Here is a 15,792-nt window from a genome sequence, read left to right as displayed (position 1 = left end):
GGCTGTTTGACGAGGAAATGGGCAAAGACACAGCTCGTCACGGATTGGGCAAACGCGTCAGTGGCCAATCAGAGAGCGTCAGTCAGTGCCAATCAGAGAGCGTCTCCGAGAAATGCGGCGTGCATATGTAATCACGCCACCCAACCTTGGGCTATGCAGGCTCAATGGCTGCCATACACTGGCACCAGGCACACATCACACTACACAATGGCTGAACGGCTCAGGAGACAGGGATTTAAGGGGAAGGGATGATTAGGTGGCCTTGATGTCAGAGACCTGATTGGGAATTTGGCCAGGAACGTCGGGGAAGCACTTTGCGATAGGCGTCCTGGGTTCTTTAACGACTTTCTCTCTCTCTCTCTCTCTCTCTCTCTCTCTCTCTCTCTCTCTCTCTCTCTCTCTCTCTCTCTCTCTCTCTCTCTCTCTCTCTCTCTCTCTCTCTCTTCTCTCTCATCTCTCTCTCTCTCTGTCTCTCTCTGTCTCTCTCTCTCTCTCCCCCCCTCTCTCTCTCTCTCTCCTCTCTCTCTCTCTCTCTCTCTCTCTCTCTCTCTCTCTCTCTCTCTCTCTCTCTCTCCGTTCAATGAGTAGCCAAACGTTACATTATTAAAACTAACTGGATAGTTGATAAACATCTAACTTCATTAGCTGAAATATTCTAAAATCATTAAGTCTGCTATAAGCCATTCTCCCGTTCTGTGTGTGTGTGTGTGTGTGTGTGTGTGTGTGTGTGTGTGTGTGTGTGTGTGTGTGTGTGTGTGTGTGTGTGTGTGTGTGTGTGTGTGTGTGTGTGTGTGTGTGTGTGTGTGTGTGTGTGTAATACTGTCCCATTTATCAGGTTTTTGGAAAGAGGTCAGAGGAGTTTGATAGTATTTACTGAGGATGCCAGACAATGTTGATATTAAACATAAATAAAATAATAATAGATACAAAATGGTTGTAGGAACAGTTTTGGACTGGAGAGGGAGGTAGCGATGGTTTTTTAGTTTGTGTCGTGTGTATTGTTAAATAAATAACAATGTTAAAATGAAATTTGAAGTTTGGACTACTGAAATTACTTTTTTGTTATTACAGAGAGAGTAAAGTACCAGTATTGGTTCAAATGAATGGTACCCAACCCTATTTGTGATCTTTATTATTATTGTTTATAGATATTGTGTGGCTAGAAATTGTGATAGTCATTATTATTATTGATAGATATTGTGTGGTTAGGAATTGTGATAGTCATAATTATTATTGATAGATATTGTGTGGTTAGTAATTGTGATATTTCTTATTATTATTTATAGATATTGTGTGGTGAGGTATTGTGCTATCTATTAATATTATTTATAGATATTATGTGGTTAGGTATTGTGATCTTTATTATTATTATTATTATTATTATTATTATTATTATTATTATTATTATTATTATTATTATTATTATTATTATTATTATTATTATTATTATTATTATTATTATTATTATTATTATTATTATTATTATTATTATTATTATTATTATTATTATTATTATTATTATTTATAGGTATTGTGATATTTGACTCACAATCTGTGGTCATCATCCAGACTGTTGATCTCCTGCAAAACCTGAATCTCACACATGGCTGCTTTCCTGAACCGCTGGGAACTCTTCATGATCTTCACAGCTACATGCTCATCAGCCCTGCTCGCACACACACACACATGCACGTATGCACACACACACGCACGTATGCACACACACACACGCACCCACGCACGCACGCACGCACGCACGCACGCACGCACGCACGCACGCACGCACGCACGCACGCACGCACACACACACACACACACACACACACACACACACACACACACACACACACACACACACACACACACACACACACACACACACACACACACACACACACACACACACACACACACACACACACACACACACACACACACACACACACACACACACACACACACACACACACACACAGAGACACACACACACATACACACACAGTCACATATAAACACATGCATGCATACACAAAGAACATATTTGATCTTAAAATCTCAAAATCAAATCTCAAATCTTAAACAACATGTTTTAGGATCAGTGTTAAGTTAGGAATCTCAAACTACATGTTTTAGGAAGTTAAGAATCTCAAACTACATGTTTTAGGAAGTTAAGAATCTCAAACTACATGATTTAGGACTAGTGTTGGCAAATCCTCTGGTCTAGATCTTTTAATCCACTGGTCCACATCGTTATGGTCTATATCTTTAAATCCTCTGGTCTAGATCTTTTAATCCTCTGGTCTACATCTTTAAGGTCTATATCTTTAAATCATCTGGTCTACATCTTTAAATCCTCTGGTCTGCATCTTTAAATCCTCTGGTCTAAATCTTTAACTCTTTCACGGCCATACCCGAGTATAGTCGGGTTATCTCGCCAACGGTTGAGCGCCAGAAACCTGAGTATACTCAGGGTTTGATCCTTTGATCTTCTCCTTTGATCCCCGTTCTATTCGGTCAGCCGGAGCCATCTAGATGTCTATGATTCATCTACCTACTTTGGAATTGCAATGACGATCGAATATCAGGTAGCAGTATCGCCTACCTTTGAACTGGAATGGCTTGGAGTGGATACATGTTTTCCTTTTATAAATTTTTTTGGTAAGGGCTCCTCCTGCTTGAACAGAGATTCACAGCGATCGCCTCGAAATTCTGTTGCCGAAGCGTATTTCCCATCGAAACGTGTGGTGTGTCGAAACTGGTAATCGCGATGGCGATGCGATCACTTGGAATGATTGTTTTTGGAATACCTTCTGGCTAAGGTAAGGTATATTCTATGTCTATTTTACCGAACCTGAAACATGTTTTTCTAACGATCACAATTTTGTGTTTTACCGGACGTAAAACATGCTCGACAAACACGATCACAGTTTTGAGTGGCCAGTCAGCAGGGGGCACTGTGGGCCATCAGTGCCAGTGCTATGTTCAATGGGGAGAATGCCGTGTTTGCAGTGCTAAAAACTATATTAAATATTATAGCTATGGATCTAATAACGTTGTCGATTGTCAGTGAGTTTCTTCCAGTCAACATGCAAAAAACAGATAATTTTTTCATACATACATTTACGTTTTATATCGTGGTGAATATGTTGATATTATTTTTATTCAGTGTTTTAACAGATACAAACAAAGCAGACAGGACAGCGACAAATAAAAAAATATATACCCTCCCCCCTCCCAAAATAAATAAAACAAAACAAAAACTAAAAACAAGACAACCAGTCACTCCTTCGTGTCTCTTACCAGTGTTAGACATGGACATATCAAATCAGATATTGAGAATATATATCTATAATAGATATTCAGTCCACATAGTCCAGTTATAGTCTTTGTACAAAATACCATCAGGTCATCAAGAGTCCTTTTAGTTGATGCCTATAGAGCAATGAGCCGAGGGAAGAAACATCACACAACAATCACATAGCAAAAACAAAACACAAACAAATAAAAATAGTGCTCTATAAGTTCACATTGTTTTAGATATCTACAGTGTATGTAGTCGTTTGTTAGTTTTAAGATAGATAGTCAAGAAAAGGTTGCCAAATGTCTTTAAATTTGCTGGGTTGCGCTGCGTTCTCATAGCGTATTCTCTCCATGTGTAGCATATTAATGAGTTCTGTCAGCCAGGTTTAGAAAAGTTTCTTTGTTCCACAGCATTCAAATACATTTCTTTGCAATTACCATGCCATACTGTATGGTCTGTATCTCAGAGTAATTGAGTGTTGTCATAGTATGTGACCAGCCAAAGATAGCCACTATTGGGTCTGGGGGAAAGTCATGTGTGTAGATGTTTGAGTAGCATTGGAACACCTCACTCCAGAACCTATGGAGCTTCGGGCAAAACCAGAATGAATGAATGAATGAATGAATGAATGAATGAATGAATGAATGAATGAATGAATGAATGAATGAAAACTTTATTTAACAGATTGCAGAATGGGTACAATACAGTACGGCTCAATACATACAATTGTTAAGGGGATGCAGACCTGAGAAAGACGTTTGTCTTGTTTCCATCAGGGTCCCCCATTTTCAATTCATATAGACATATATGACATACATGACATACAGATAGTCAGTACTGCTACATCTATACATTTATGACATACCAGATTTGCAAATACAGTACTGTTTGTGATACAGAAGGAGTCAAGAAAAGGGAGTATATACATTTGATGTAGAAACTGTACATTGGAGGAGGTTGGGTGGGGGGGGGTTGGGTACATTGGGATATTGACAACCATACTGGGTAATTTACATTGGAGGTGGTTGGGGGGGGGGGGGGGGGGCGGGGGGCACACTGTATAAACAAGTAACACTGTACATTGAGGGGGGGGGGGGGGAGACACTGTACAAACAAACACAATTGTACATTGAACTATTGACAAAGCCATACTAGGTAAATGACTGTACATTGGAGGGGGTTGGGTTAGGATATTTACAGGGGCCAGTGTTGAATTGCAGTCTCCCGTAGGTGTCCCTTGAGAGAGGTTTTGAAAGTGGGTAGTGATCCACATTCCTTTACAGCTTTGGGTAGGGCGTTCCACATTGATGTGGCATAATTGCGAAACGTGTTTAGTCCCTTATTTGAGCCGAATCTGGGTTTAACATGATTTGTGGAGCTCCCTCTGGTGTTGTGATCGTGGTATTCACTGACCTTTGGGAAGTATTTTGACATGTACATGGGTACCTTGGTCGTGTAGTGTATCTTGTAGACCAGGCCCATTGCAAGTTGTTGTACTCTGTCGTCTACTCTAAGCCATCCTAGGTTGTCGAAGTGGGCAGGGGTGAGGTGGGTTCTAGGAGTAAGGTCAAGCAGTAGTCTGACCAGTTTGTTTTGAGATGTTTGTAATTTTGTTTTTAGCGCCTTTGAGGTGCTTTGGTACCATGAGGTGCAAGCATAGTCGTAGTACCCCTGAATGAGTGCTCCTGCCAGAGTCTTCAGGGTGTTCTTGTTTACCAGAGAGGAGATCCGGTACAAGAATCGAGTTCGTTGGTTGACTTTTTTTATTACATTGGATGCCATTTTGTCACAGGAGAGATTAGCCTCTAGGATGGAACCCAGGTAGGTAATTTCATCTTTCCTTGTGACAATATTGTCACCCACTGTAACTGAGAAGCCGTCGGTCTTGCTGAGTTTGTTATTTGAACCGAAGAGAATGGACTCTGTTTTGCCCATGTGTAATGATAGTTTGTTATCAGCGAGCCATATGCAGATTCTGCCTAGTTCCGAGCTGAGGGTTTTTTCAACCTGTAACTTGTTCTGTGACCCAGTGAGCCCTCAGCAGATTTACATCTGGTACAGAGTGGTGAGACTGAGGGGTATATTGAGTGCAATCTTGTACAAGAATAATGAAGTCTATTCATCACCTTAAATTGAATTAACTGATGGAGTTAGTCTGGAATTAATAGAACAAGAGTGGATACTGCGGAGGCCCTCATCCCAGGTGTCTATTGGAATGTCCACCTGGATATCTCTCTCCCAGGACCTCCTCAAGCATTGTGTGGATGGAATATAGTGTTCTGTAAATGAGTCTACAAACTTGGATATCAGGGCCCTCATTCATCAACGTGTTCTACGCACAGATTTGTGCTTACCCTGTGCGTACGATCATTTCTAAGCAAAGAGTGGGATTCATCAATTTCAACTTGAACTTGACTCCGTGCTTACGTCTACGCACAGGTCAGACCATGCGTACCTGGCGCCCAGTGGTAGAATATATTATTACAACAAGGAAATGAGCTTCTGTGCATAATAACACTGGCATGTTCTGTACGAACCGTAGTTCATTATAGTTCATTGTAAAATAGCAACAGTAGTGTAATTATGGTCAAAACCCTATAAATAGCATTTGGAATAATAGATATTTCTCTCAGAATGAATGCAGCATGGTTTATATAGCGTTATCGGAATATACGGGGTGTAGGCTACTGACTGACTGCGCTCCGCGTAACTTGATTGATTGATTGATTGAAAAGTTTATTAACAGATTGCAGAATGGGTACAGTACAGTACAGCTCAGTACATACAATTGTTAATTGGGGATGCAGACCAGAGAAAGACTTTCGTCTTGTTTACATCAGGGTCCCCCATTTTCAATTCATCATAAATCATAAAGCTCAACTCGTTATTATTTTGCGCAGACCGCAGAAACACGGCAACGTTTTGATTATATTTAAAAGGCTTTACGTTAAACGAAACAAGTGGAATTTCGAAGCTGTAAGCAGAATACAAGTCATATGAATATAGTGTTCATCCCCCTTTTTACTGTATAAGAAAGAATAGAAAACGCATTGCAATGACACCAGATAGTGGACAGACTATGTATATGATGGGATTCAAGTTCGCGTTTTTGTTGATCATAGGCATGCTGTCAGAGTATGATATCTTAATCAAACATTCTAGAACATTTGTCGTCACAGATCATGTCCTAATAGAACATAGGCTATGGCATGGATCGTGATATTGTGTGGACTGTTATTATTACTGCGTACCGGTACCACCCATTGTGACAACAGCCTTGTGAGTCCCGCACACAAACATGATGGAATTCAAGTTCATGTATTGAAAGGCAGGCTACATCATACATGCAGTGAGATTCATTGTTCTTGTATATGCTCTCGTATTATTGTTTATATAGGCTACCCAATACTGACATCAAAATAGATTGTAGTATGCCTCTAGAAATCATATGCAGCAGGTAGAAAATTGACGGGAGATCCATCGCGATTTGGAATAAAATTGAGGAGAACTTTAATCCCTGGGTATTAATCAAACAACACGGGAAAAGGCAGTCATATTCCAGCGCGGTATTTATTAGTGTTTGCGCTGCCCAGGCAGCAATGGTTAATAGATATCATATCCGACATCACCGTAAGTGTACACGTCTGTCAGCCTGTCTCATGACACGCTTCCCTCGGCTTAGTCCATTTTTCCACATTTCATGGGTGTATTCCATTACCGTATATGGTTAATCGGGGCGTTTCTGGTATGCAAATACGTGAAGGTGTGCACGAGCCTCGGCGCAGAGCCAAGGTGGGATTCATCATGACAGGTGTGCGTAGAGCCTGCGTACGCACGTGTGATGAATCCCGACTTCCCTGTGCGTACACTGGTTCTACATTCCGTGCTTACGTGTGGAAATAGAACATGTTCTACGCACACATTGATGAATGAGGGCCCAGGCCTTTATCTGGTATTGGCTCTGTAGTCATGAGGGAGTATATCACAGCAATTGGTGTATACGTTTCAAAATTTGGAATATTTAAACGAACATAGTTCCTAATTTGTAAATATTGAAAGAAATGAGTGGGGGGGAGCTCATATTTATGGTGGAGTTGGGAAAATGAGGCAAAATGACCATCTATGTAAAGGTTTTCTATATAGACTATTCCTTTTTCCTTCCATTTGAAAAAATATTTGGTCTGATTGTGAAGGGGGGAAAGCATGGTTAAGACAGATGGGCGTACAGACCGACATCTCTGGTAATTTAAAACTTTTCTGATCTGGTACCATATTTTCAACGAGTTCTTTATCATAAAGTTGTCTCTTATAGCGGCCCCAAGGGATCTTTTTGTTGCAAAGAGAAGTGCTGGGAGAGAGATACTACTAGCATTCTGTTCTATGGCCAGCCATGCAGGGGTGGTAGTGGTGGTCTTACCAGGGTATGAGTCCTGCCAGTAGACCAGAGCTCTTGCATTGGCTGCCCAGTAGTAGTGTTGAAACATGGGTAAGGCAAGACCTCCCATATTTGTAGGCTTGCACAGGTGTTTTTTGGAAATACGGTGTATTTTGTATCCCCAAATGAAAGGCATAATAAGAGTGTCAAGGGACTTAAAAATGCTTTTGTTAAAAGAATTGGCAGGTTCTGGAACAGATATAGAAATCTGGGTAGAGTGACCATTTTTATTGCATTAATACGGCCTATCATAGACAATGGGAGAATTCTCCATTTCTCTACATTACATTTCAATTTCTCTAACATTGGTTCATAGTTTAATTTATACAGGAGTTTGTGATTCCTAGGAATAACAACTTCAAGATAGTCAATTTTATCTGTAATTCTAAAGGGCAGGTTCTGGAGGAATCCTGAATTCAGGCCGTCAGTAAGTGGCATAAATTCACTCTTTTGACAGTTTATAGTGTACAACAAGGTCTAATAAAGGCGGTAGAGATTCTTCTGGGTGTGACAGGTAAACAATCACATCGTCTGCGTATAAAGAAATGTAGTGCTCAATTCCACCTAGTTTCACAGGTGTAATGGAAGGGTGGTTTCTAATGCTAATGGTGAGGGGTTCGATTGCAATGGCAAAGAGTAAAGTAGATAATGGGCAGCCTTGGCGTGTACTACGGTTAAGGGCAAAGGGTGGTGAATATGAGTATAGTTTTAGAGTGATCCTGTCTAATCCCAAGAAACTCCAGCAAACAAAGCTTCAATCAGGGCCGGACTGGGGAAATAATTCATACCGGGAGATATAGCGCGAAATATAGCCCCAGTCAGGCCACTTTTTAAGCGGGGGGTCTGGGGGTCCCCCACCAGGATTTTTTTTGTTACAAAGACTTAATTTCCTGCATTCTGGTGAATCTTAGTGCATGTGAATCACAAACTAATGAGCCAACAATTGCTTAGTACAATGTACTGTTATGAACCTCAAATAAAACTGTTGTGGCACTAGCAATGCTACTCTCTCCACCTTCAAAAAGAAAAAAGCAAGAGCACAACATATTTGTCTATTTACTATTATAATACAGTTAACCACTCTCTCCACCTATTCAAACAGAGCAAGAGCACAATACCATATTCACTTGACTGATGCACTACCCATCAACAGTGAAAATAGCCCTTACACAAACATTAAATAACAGACCTTTCATTATTACAAAACTACCTGGCTCACTGCCTGGCTGTTACAGTATTCTGCAGAGTGCCATCTGCCATTCCATTCGCCGCCTCCACTGTCAATCAGTTGTATCGCCTGGTCCCACCTCCACCAATCACAAGCGGCAGCACGGCTCCATTGTGTGTGTGTGATCCGAGGGAGAGAGTCAGATAGTTCTCCAACTCTGTCGCAGACAGTGAAATCCTGGTTGTTCCCCACCCACCTAGGTTATCTAACTATCGCGCCGCACCGCCGCCACAACTAGAAACAATGGCCTGGCAAAAAAAAAAAAATTATAAAAAAAAATATATAATTTTTTTTTTTTTTTTTATTATTTATTTTTTATCTGTGCAGGCCAGGCCACCGGGAAAACTCCCGGTGCTCCCGATGGCCAGTCCGGGCCTGGCTTCAATGCATTCCCGTAGAAATCATGCCATTTCTCGCCTGATTTATGAATCATTCTGAAATAAATGCTAGATTATCGGTATTATGTTTCATCATGCATGCACGAAAGCGGGGGAGGAAAAGCCGCCCCTCCGTTCTTTGACCGCAGCCAACGGCACGCACACACACACACACACACATGCTGTGATCGCTGCGAAAAAACGCAAGATTGGATCAACGCAAGATTGGTAACAGAGTCCTTACCTCGTCTATGATGTATTGCAAAAAGAATAATCCAATTATCTGATCGCCATTCCAAATATTGATTGTGTCGTGTGTCCAACGTTTATCCACCAAAACACATGAATCCACGGTGCTCCAGTGTCCCCAATCCGTGTGTTATAACGTTACCCATGCCCAAGAAGGAAAACCCAGACCGGACTTCTTAGACTGATGCACAGCCCAAGCCAGAGGGATTCCAATGATGTGCAATACCGGCCGCAAGGTGTTAGGCGGTGGTATTGGCCATCTGCGATCTCAGACACATTCAGGACAGCATGCACAAGGTGCCTCGATCGATTATGAATGGCAATAGCGAATAAAAGAAATAACTAAACAGAAACGTAGATCTACGTGAACGGCAGTCAATGTGTTAAGGTCTATATCTTTAAATCATCTGGTCTATATCTTTAAATCCTCTGGTCTGCATCTTTTAATCCACTGGTCTACATCGTTAAGATCTTTAAATCCTCTGGTCTACATCTTTAAAAGCCTCAAGATGATTTCCACTCCAGTTACAATATATTATTTATATTCAACACTATATATTGTGACATCTGGGAAGAGGCAGAGCCCCGACCTTCTCAGGACTTCCTAGCTCCAGCCTCCCAACCTCTACACCAGAGACAAGGGAACAGCCTCCCAAACTCTACACCAGAGACAAGCCTCCCAACCTCTACACCAGAGACAAGCCTCCCAACCTCTACACCAGAGACAAGTCTCCCAACCTCTACACCAGAGACAAGCCTCCCAACCTCTACACCAGAGACAAGCCTCCCAACCTCTACACCAGAGACAAGCCTCCAAACCTCCACACCAGAGACAAGCCTCCCAACCTCTACACCAGAGACAAGCCTCCAAACCTCTACACCAGAGACAAGCCTCCAAACCTCTACACCAGAGACAAGCCTCCCAACCTCCACACCAGAGACAAGCCTCCAAGCCTCTACACCAGAGACAAGCCTCCCAACCTCTACACCAGAGACAAGCCTCCCAACCTCTACACCAGAGACAAGCCTCCCAACCTCTACACCAGAGACAAGCCTCCCAACCTCTACACCAGAGACAAGCCTCCCAACCTCTACACCAGAGACAAGCCTCCCAACCTCTACACCAGAGACAAGCCTCCCAACCTCTACACCAGAGACAAGCCTTCCAACCTCTACACCAGAGACAAGCCTCCCAACCTCTACACCAGAGACAAGCCTCCAAACCTCTACACCAGAGACAAGCCTCCCAACCTCCACACCAGAGACAAGCCTCCAAGCCTCTACACCAGAGACAAGCCTCCCAACCTCTACACCAGAGACAAGCCTCCCAACCTCTACACCAGAGACAAGCCTCCCAACCTCTACACCAGAGACAAGCCTCCCAACCTCTACACCAGAGACAAGCCTCCCAACCTCTACACCAGAGACAAGCCTCCCAACCTCTACACCAGAGACAAGCCTTCCAACCTCTACACCAGAGACAAGCCTCCCAACCTCTACACCAGAGACAAGCCTCCCAACCTCTACACCAGAGACAAGGGAACAGGCAGAAAAATACCTGCATGTTTAGAGTCAGTAGAGAAGAGACATGGCTTTAACTATACAGATTGTTATTAACTCTAGGAGACATGACTTTGACTATGCAGATTGTTATTAACTCTAGGAGACATGACTTTGACTCTACAGATTGTTATTAACTCTAGGAGACATGACTTTGATGAATTTCCCAAAAAGTTGGCATGTTCCTTTAACACTATGGGTGACGGAGGTTAAATTCATGCTATACCATGGGTTGCCAGCTCTATTTGTCTATGGATAAGTACCCCTTCTTTGCATGGCTATAACTTTTTAAATTATATTGCTACATTGCCATTATTAGGGCCCATTCAAAGTCCTATATGTATTGTTCATTGTGTAGCAACGTTAAACTTTTTCATTCACATATTCATAGTAAAGTATGGTCTAATGTATAAGTATGTTTTCATCTCTTTCTGCAGCTTTCTCCAGAACGTGATCTATAGCCCCAAATGCATTATATTGATGATGAAATACAGTTTGATGGCAATCGGGGCGATATAAAAAATTTCAATTGGACGTACTTCTAGAATGATCTACGTATGATCTGATGATGACCGGATGGGCGGGGGATCGTTTATAATTCCGTGGGCAGCGTTATATCATTCATCTAGTGTGGGTCATATGTTCATCATAACAGTTTATATGGAACACGTTCAAGAATAACGCTGAATCTCACCGGATCTTCCTCGCGCCGTTGGACGATCAGCGTGGTGTAGACCGTTTTCGATTATGGGATGTTTATCCTGATGAACCATTTCCAGCTTGTATAATACTATATATGTCCAAATCATGTTGTTTATCGAGTTATTGGCAATGGATCGCTATTATATTGTGACGAGCCAGAGTGCCGGCAGCCAAACCGAGTGCCCGGAAGTAATATGGCCGACCAGCACAACCTCCATAGCACTTCCTGTTTGGCGATTGCGCCGATCGGCCACCAGATGGCGCTCCTGAACCGCCAGAGAGCTCAGTGGGTCCTCCTGGTGGATTTCAGGCCAGCGGAGGGGAAATATGAATCCGATCACAGATTTTTGAAATATTGATATTAAAGACGCTGTAAAGCGTCCTTCGGCAACTTGAGCATGGCCGGGAATGATGCTGTAAAGCGTTTCCCGGCAGTTAAAGTGTTAAAGTGTCTGAAGTGCATGTTAATGAAATAAGTGGTAACTTGACACCTTTATCTTCAGCTACAGAGAAAGCTGAGTAGATATTGATGTGTCTTGAAAGAATGTAAGCTGCCGACTTGGACTTCCTGGTAAATATCAATAGGTGCTTGTTATCAATTTGCATATTGATAGAACCCTGCATCTCAATGAGGGTGAAGGTGTAGGGATGCTGCTAAACTGTTACCTACAATGTCAATCAGTGGACATGACACTGTACATTGCTATTATTAACAGAAAAACCACTAGTGTTATTTATTACAGATCATATAAAGTAAGTAACTACTGTCTGTATGGAATCAGCAGTGAATCCTATTTGAGTGGTAATTCAAGAACCACTGACAAGCATTTTTACAAAAGCAACTGAAACAAGCCTACTCATTAGAATGCCTCAGACAGGTCAATGATGGCTTGGATTTATATAGCAATAGCAATGAACAGTAGGCCTATGCCTGGTTATAGTTTATTTACACATGATTCATATGTGCTTATCATAACAGTTTACACTAGGAAGCTGAGACTTACTTGTCTCTGTCGATACACTCCACCACTTTACCATAGGCTCCCTCTCCCAGAGTGGACACCACCTCATCTGAGAGAGAGAGAGAGAGAGAGAGAGAGAGAGAGAGAGAGAGAGAGACAGAGAGACAGAGAGACAGAGAGACAGAGAGACAGAGACAGAGACAGAGAGACAGAGACAGAGACAGAGACAGAGACAGAGACAGAGACAGAGACAGAGACAGAGACAGAGACAGAGACAGACAGACAGACGGAAGCCAGTCAGTGATGTAGGATAGTCAAGGAGACCACATTCTAGACTAACACAGTCCCGATGTAGCTAGCTATACACCTATTGGCAGCATTACAGGAAGGCAACACTGAAAAACATCATTCTTACTTAGTAGAGATGAAAAGGAATGCTTGGAAATAGCAACGCTGTGCAGATATTTATGGTTTCTGATGTCAGGATGTCAGGATTCAGGTGAATCAAAATTAGTATACATTTTAGCGGGGGAGAACAGTTAGGGTGGGAAGCTGGGAACCAACAGAACAGTTGGGGAGGCTGGGAACCAACAGAACAGTTAGGGGAGGCTGGGAACCAACAGAACAGTTAGGGTGGGAGGCTGGGGACCAACAGAAAAGTTAGGGGAGGCTGGGAACCAACAGAACAGTTAGGGGAGGCTGGGAACAGGGGTGCAGTGGTAATTTCAGAAGTGCCTGTACTCTGTTTATAATGACGTCACATGCATGCACGCTCCCGCAGGCATTAATGCGCGCGCATGCGCATACATGTTCCCTCGCGTGCGCACAGAACAGATGATTATTATGCATAAATAGTAGGAAACATGTTTGTATAGGAAATTACTAGTTTTAGTTTAGTTTTTGTAATTGCCTTGAAATAGAGAAGCTGAAAAAGGTAGCAGGATGTAGCATTCAATATATAAAGAAATTATATTGTCAACAGATATGGTTGAAAAACAAACAATGTTTTAAATGTAATTGTAGATACAATATTGTAGTTACAATTTCTTTAATTGAATTAACTTGAGGTGAGACAGCACCCCCTAATAGGGAAAACAAATATTTGAATAGATATCACTATGGAACTTTCCCAGTGTGTTATGTACATATAAACTAAGAAAAAATATATTACAAGTTTTCAGAATTTTATGTTTATATATGCAAATGAGGCACTTCCTCCATTAAATATGCACATATTTGCATGTATCGCCAAGACTCGCATCACCAAAATGGATAATGCCAGATTCAAAAACTTGGTTTCATTTAGTTGATACATTCAAAACGAAACTTTGTATAGAAATACTTTGTGGCTATGTCCTCTTATAAGCCCATACATCAGGAAATACTGTCTACTGTCATAAAAAAAAACGATTTTCCCCCAGTTTTGGTATAAAACAAACTATAAACCCGGCTATGAATGATATATATCAACAAACCTTTCTATAGAAAGAAGCATATGGATGGGAAGAAATGTGGAAAGTTTGGTGTGTAGGGAAATGGAGTTACAACTCTTTATGTGTAAGTAAAATGCATACAACTAGTTTTTCAGAAAACTACCTCAAAGTTTTGTATTGTAAAATGCCATACATTTTTATTTGAAACAGCTATTTACAAACACAACACCCAATCAAACCATTAGTAATGGATAACCTAAACACATGCCTGATAACTGAATAATAATAATAATAATAATAATAATAATAATAATAATAATAATAATAATAATAATAATAATAATAATAATAATAATAATAATAATAATAATAATAATAATAATAATAATAATAATAATAATAATAATAATAATAATAATAATAATAATAATAATAATAATAATAATAATAATAATAATAATAATAATGATGTTATTGAACTGAACAGAACTACACACAGGCTACAAACAGTGTAGTAACAGTGTAGTAAGTGTAGTACCCTCTAATAGGCAAACACATTTTTGAATAGATATCACTATGAGACTTTCCCAGTTTGTTATGTACATATGAACTAAGAAAAAATATATTGCAAGTTTTCTGTATTTAATTTTTTTATTATTTTTTAAACAAACATATAAACAAACATGACAACACACGATAAGATATACAAGCATTAATTAATATTAATATATTAATATTAATATTGCAAGTTTTCTGAATTTTATGTTTATATATGCATATGAGGCACTTCCACATTAACACATTGGCGACCGCTGTGATGCGTCTAATATAGTGGTTGAGGACCAGCTTTTGTAAACAGACCGCCGGTGTCTTTTTGTACAGCTATATATATACTTTATAGTATTGCTATCTGTCCATTCTCATTGTCAATTGAGTTTATAAACCGTCCATTCAAAATGGCATAAAGAAAAAAAAATGCATCAATAGGTTGTCATTTTATAGCGCAGTGAATATGAGCATTATAGCGGATTTTGTCTCGGATTTTTTCTGGAATGCTATTTATAGGGCTAATAGCTGCTAACGTTATATTCAACGGCATTTCCGTTTTACATATGCTAAAGAAATAACTCAAACTGCATATCATCGGGGCTGTCCCAAAGCATGTATGCATGAAAGGGGGGGGCGGGGGACGTCGTTTATTATGATTGATTACCAATAACAGTGTCCGTGTAACTAGCCACATTCGCTGATCGGCTAGTTGCGTCTCACAGCAAGCTCTGATCCGGCTGTAATTTAGATGAAAAGGGTCTTACCGTGAGTCGGTGGGATACCACCGAGCATTTACCCGTTATCGATTGGCATCTGGTAGATCGATATGTCTATTGGCTGATGATAAATCCCCTTATTCCATGGTGAAATTTGCGATTCGAAACGTAATCCACGCTACAGGCTGTAGATCCATGATCCGGGTACTAAAATTCTCCATTGTAAGAAAAAAAAAAGTCATCCATTCGCCCACTGGGCACATTGCAGTAGCGCAATGGC

The 15,792-nt window shown here is 40.8% G+C and overlaps 1 protein-coding gene across 1 annotated transcript in view; it reads right to left on the bottom strand.

Moving 5' to 3' along the window:
- Positions 1-15,588, bottom strand: part of LOC311233493 (dual specificity protein kinase CLK4-like) — a gene marked incomplete at both ends in the record, with an annotated part of 32,460 nt that extends 16,872 nt beyond the window's left edge. Inside the window, 3 exons of the mRNA XM_084320460.1 lie at positions 1,550-1,666; positions 12,857-12,923; positions 15,561-15,588. Coding sequence (XP_084176586.1) covers positions 1,550-1,666; positions 12,857-12,923; positions 15,561-15,588 — 212 coding nt within the window. The remainder of the gene's footprint in view (positions 1-1,549; positions 1,667-12,856; positions 12,924-15,560) is intronic.
- Positions 15,589-15,792: the final 204 nt, after the last annotated feature.

Source organism: Notolepis coatsorum (genome assembly GCF_963971535.1).
Source record: "Notolepis coatsorum genome assembly, chromosome: 8".
Taxonomy (NCBI): domain Eukaryota; kingdom Metazoa; phylum Chordata; class Actinopteri; order Aulopiformes; family Paralepididae; genus Notolepis; species Notolepis coatsorum.
This window is presented reverse-complemented; position numbering and strand designations above follow the sequence as displayed.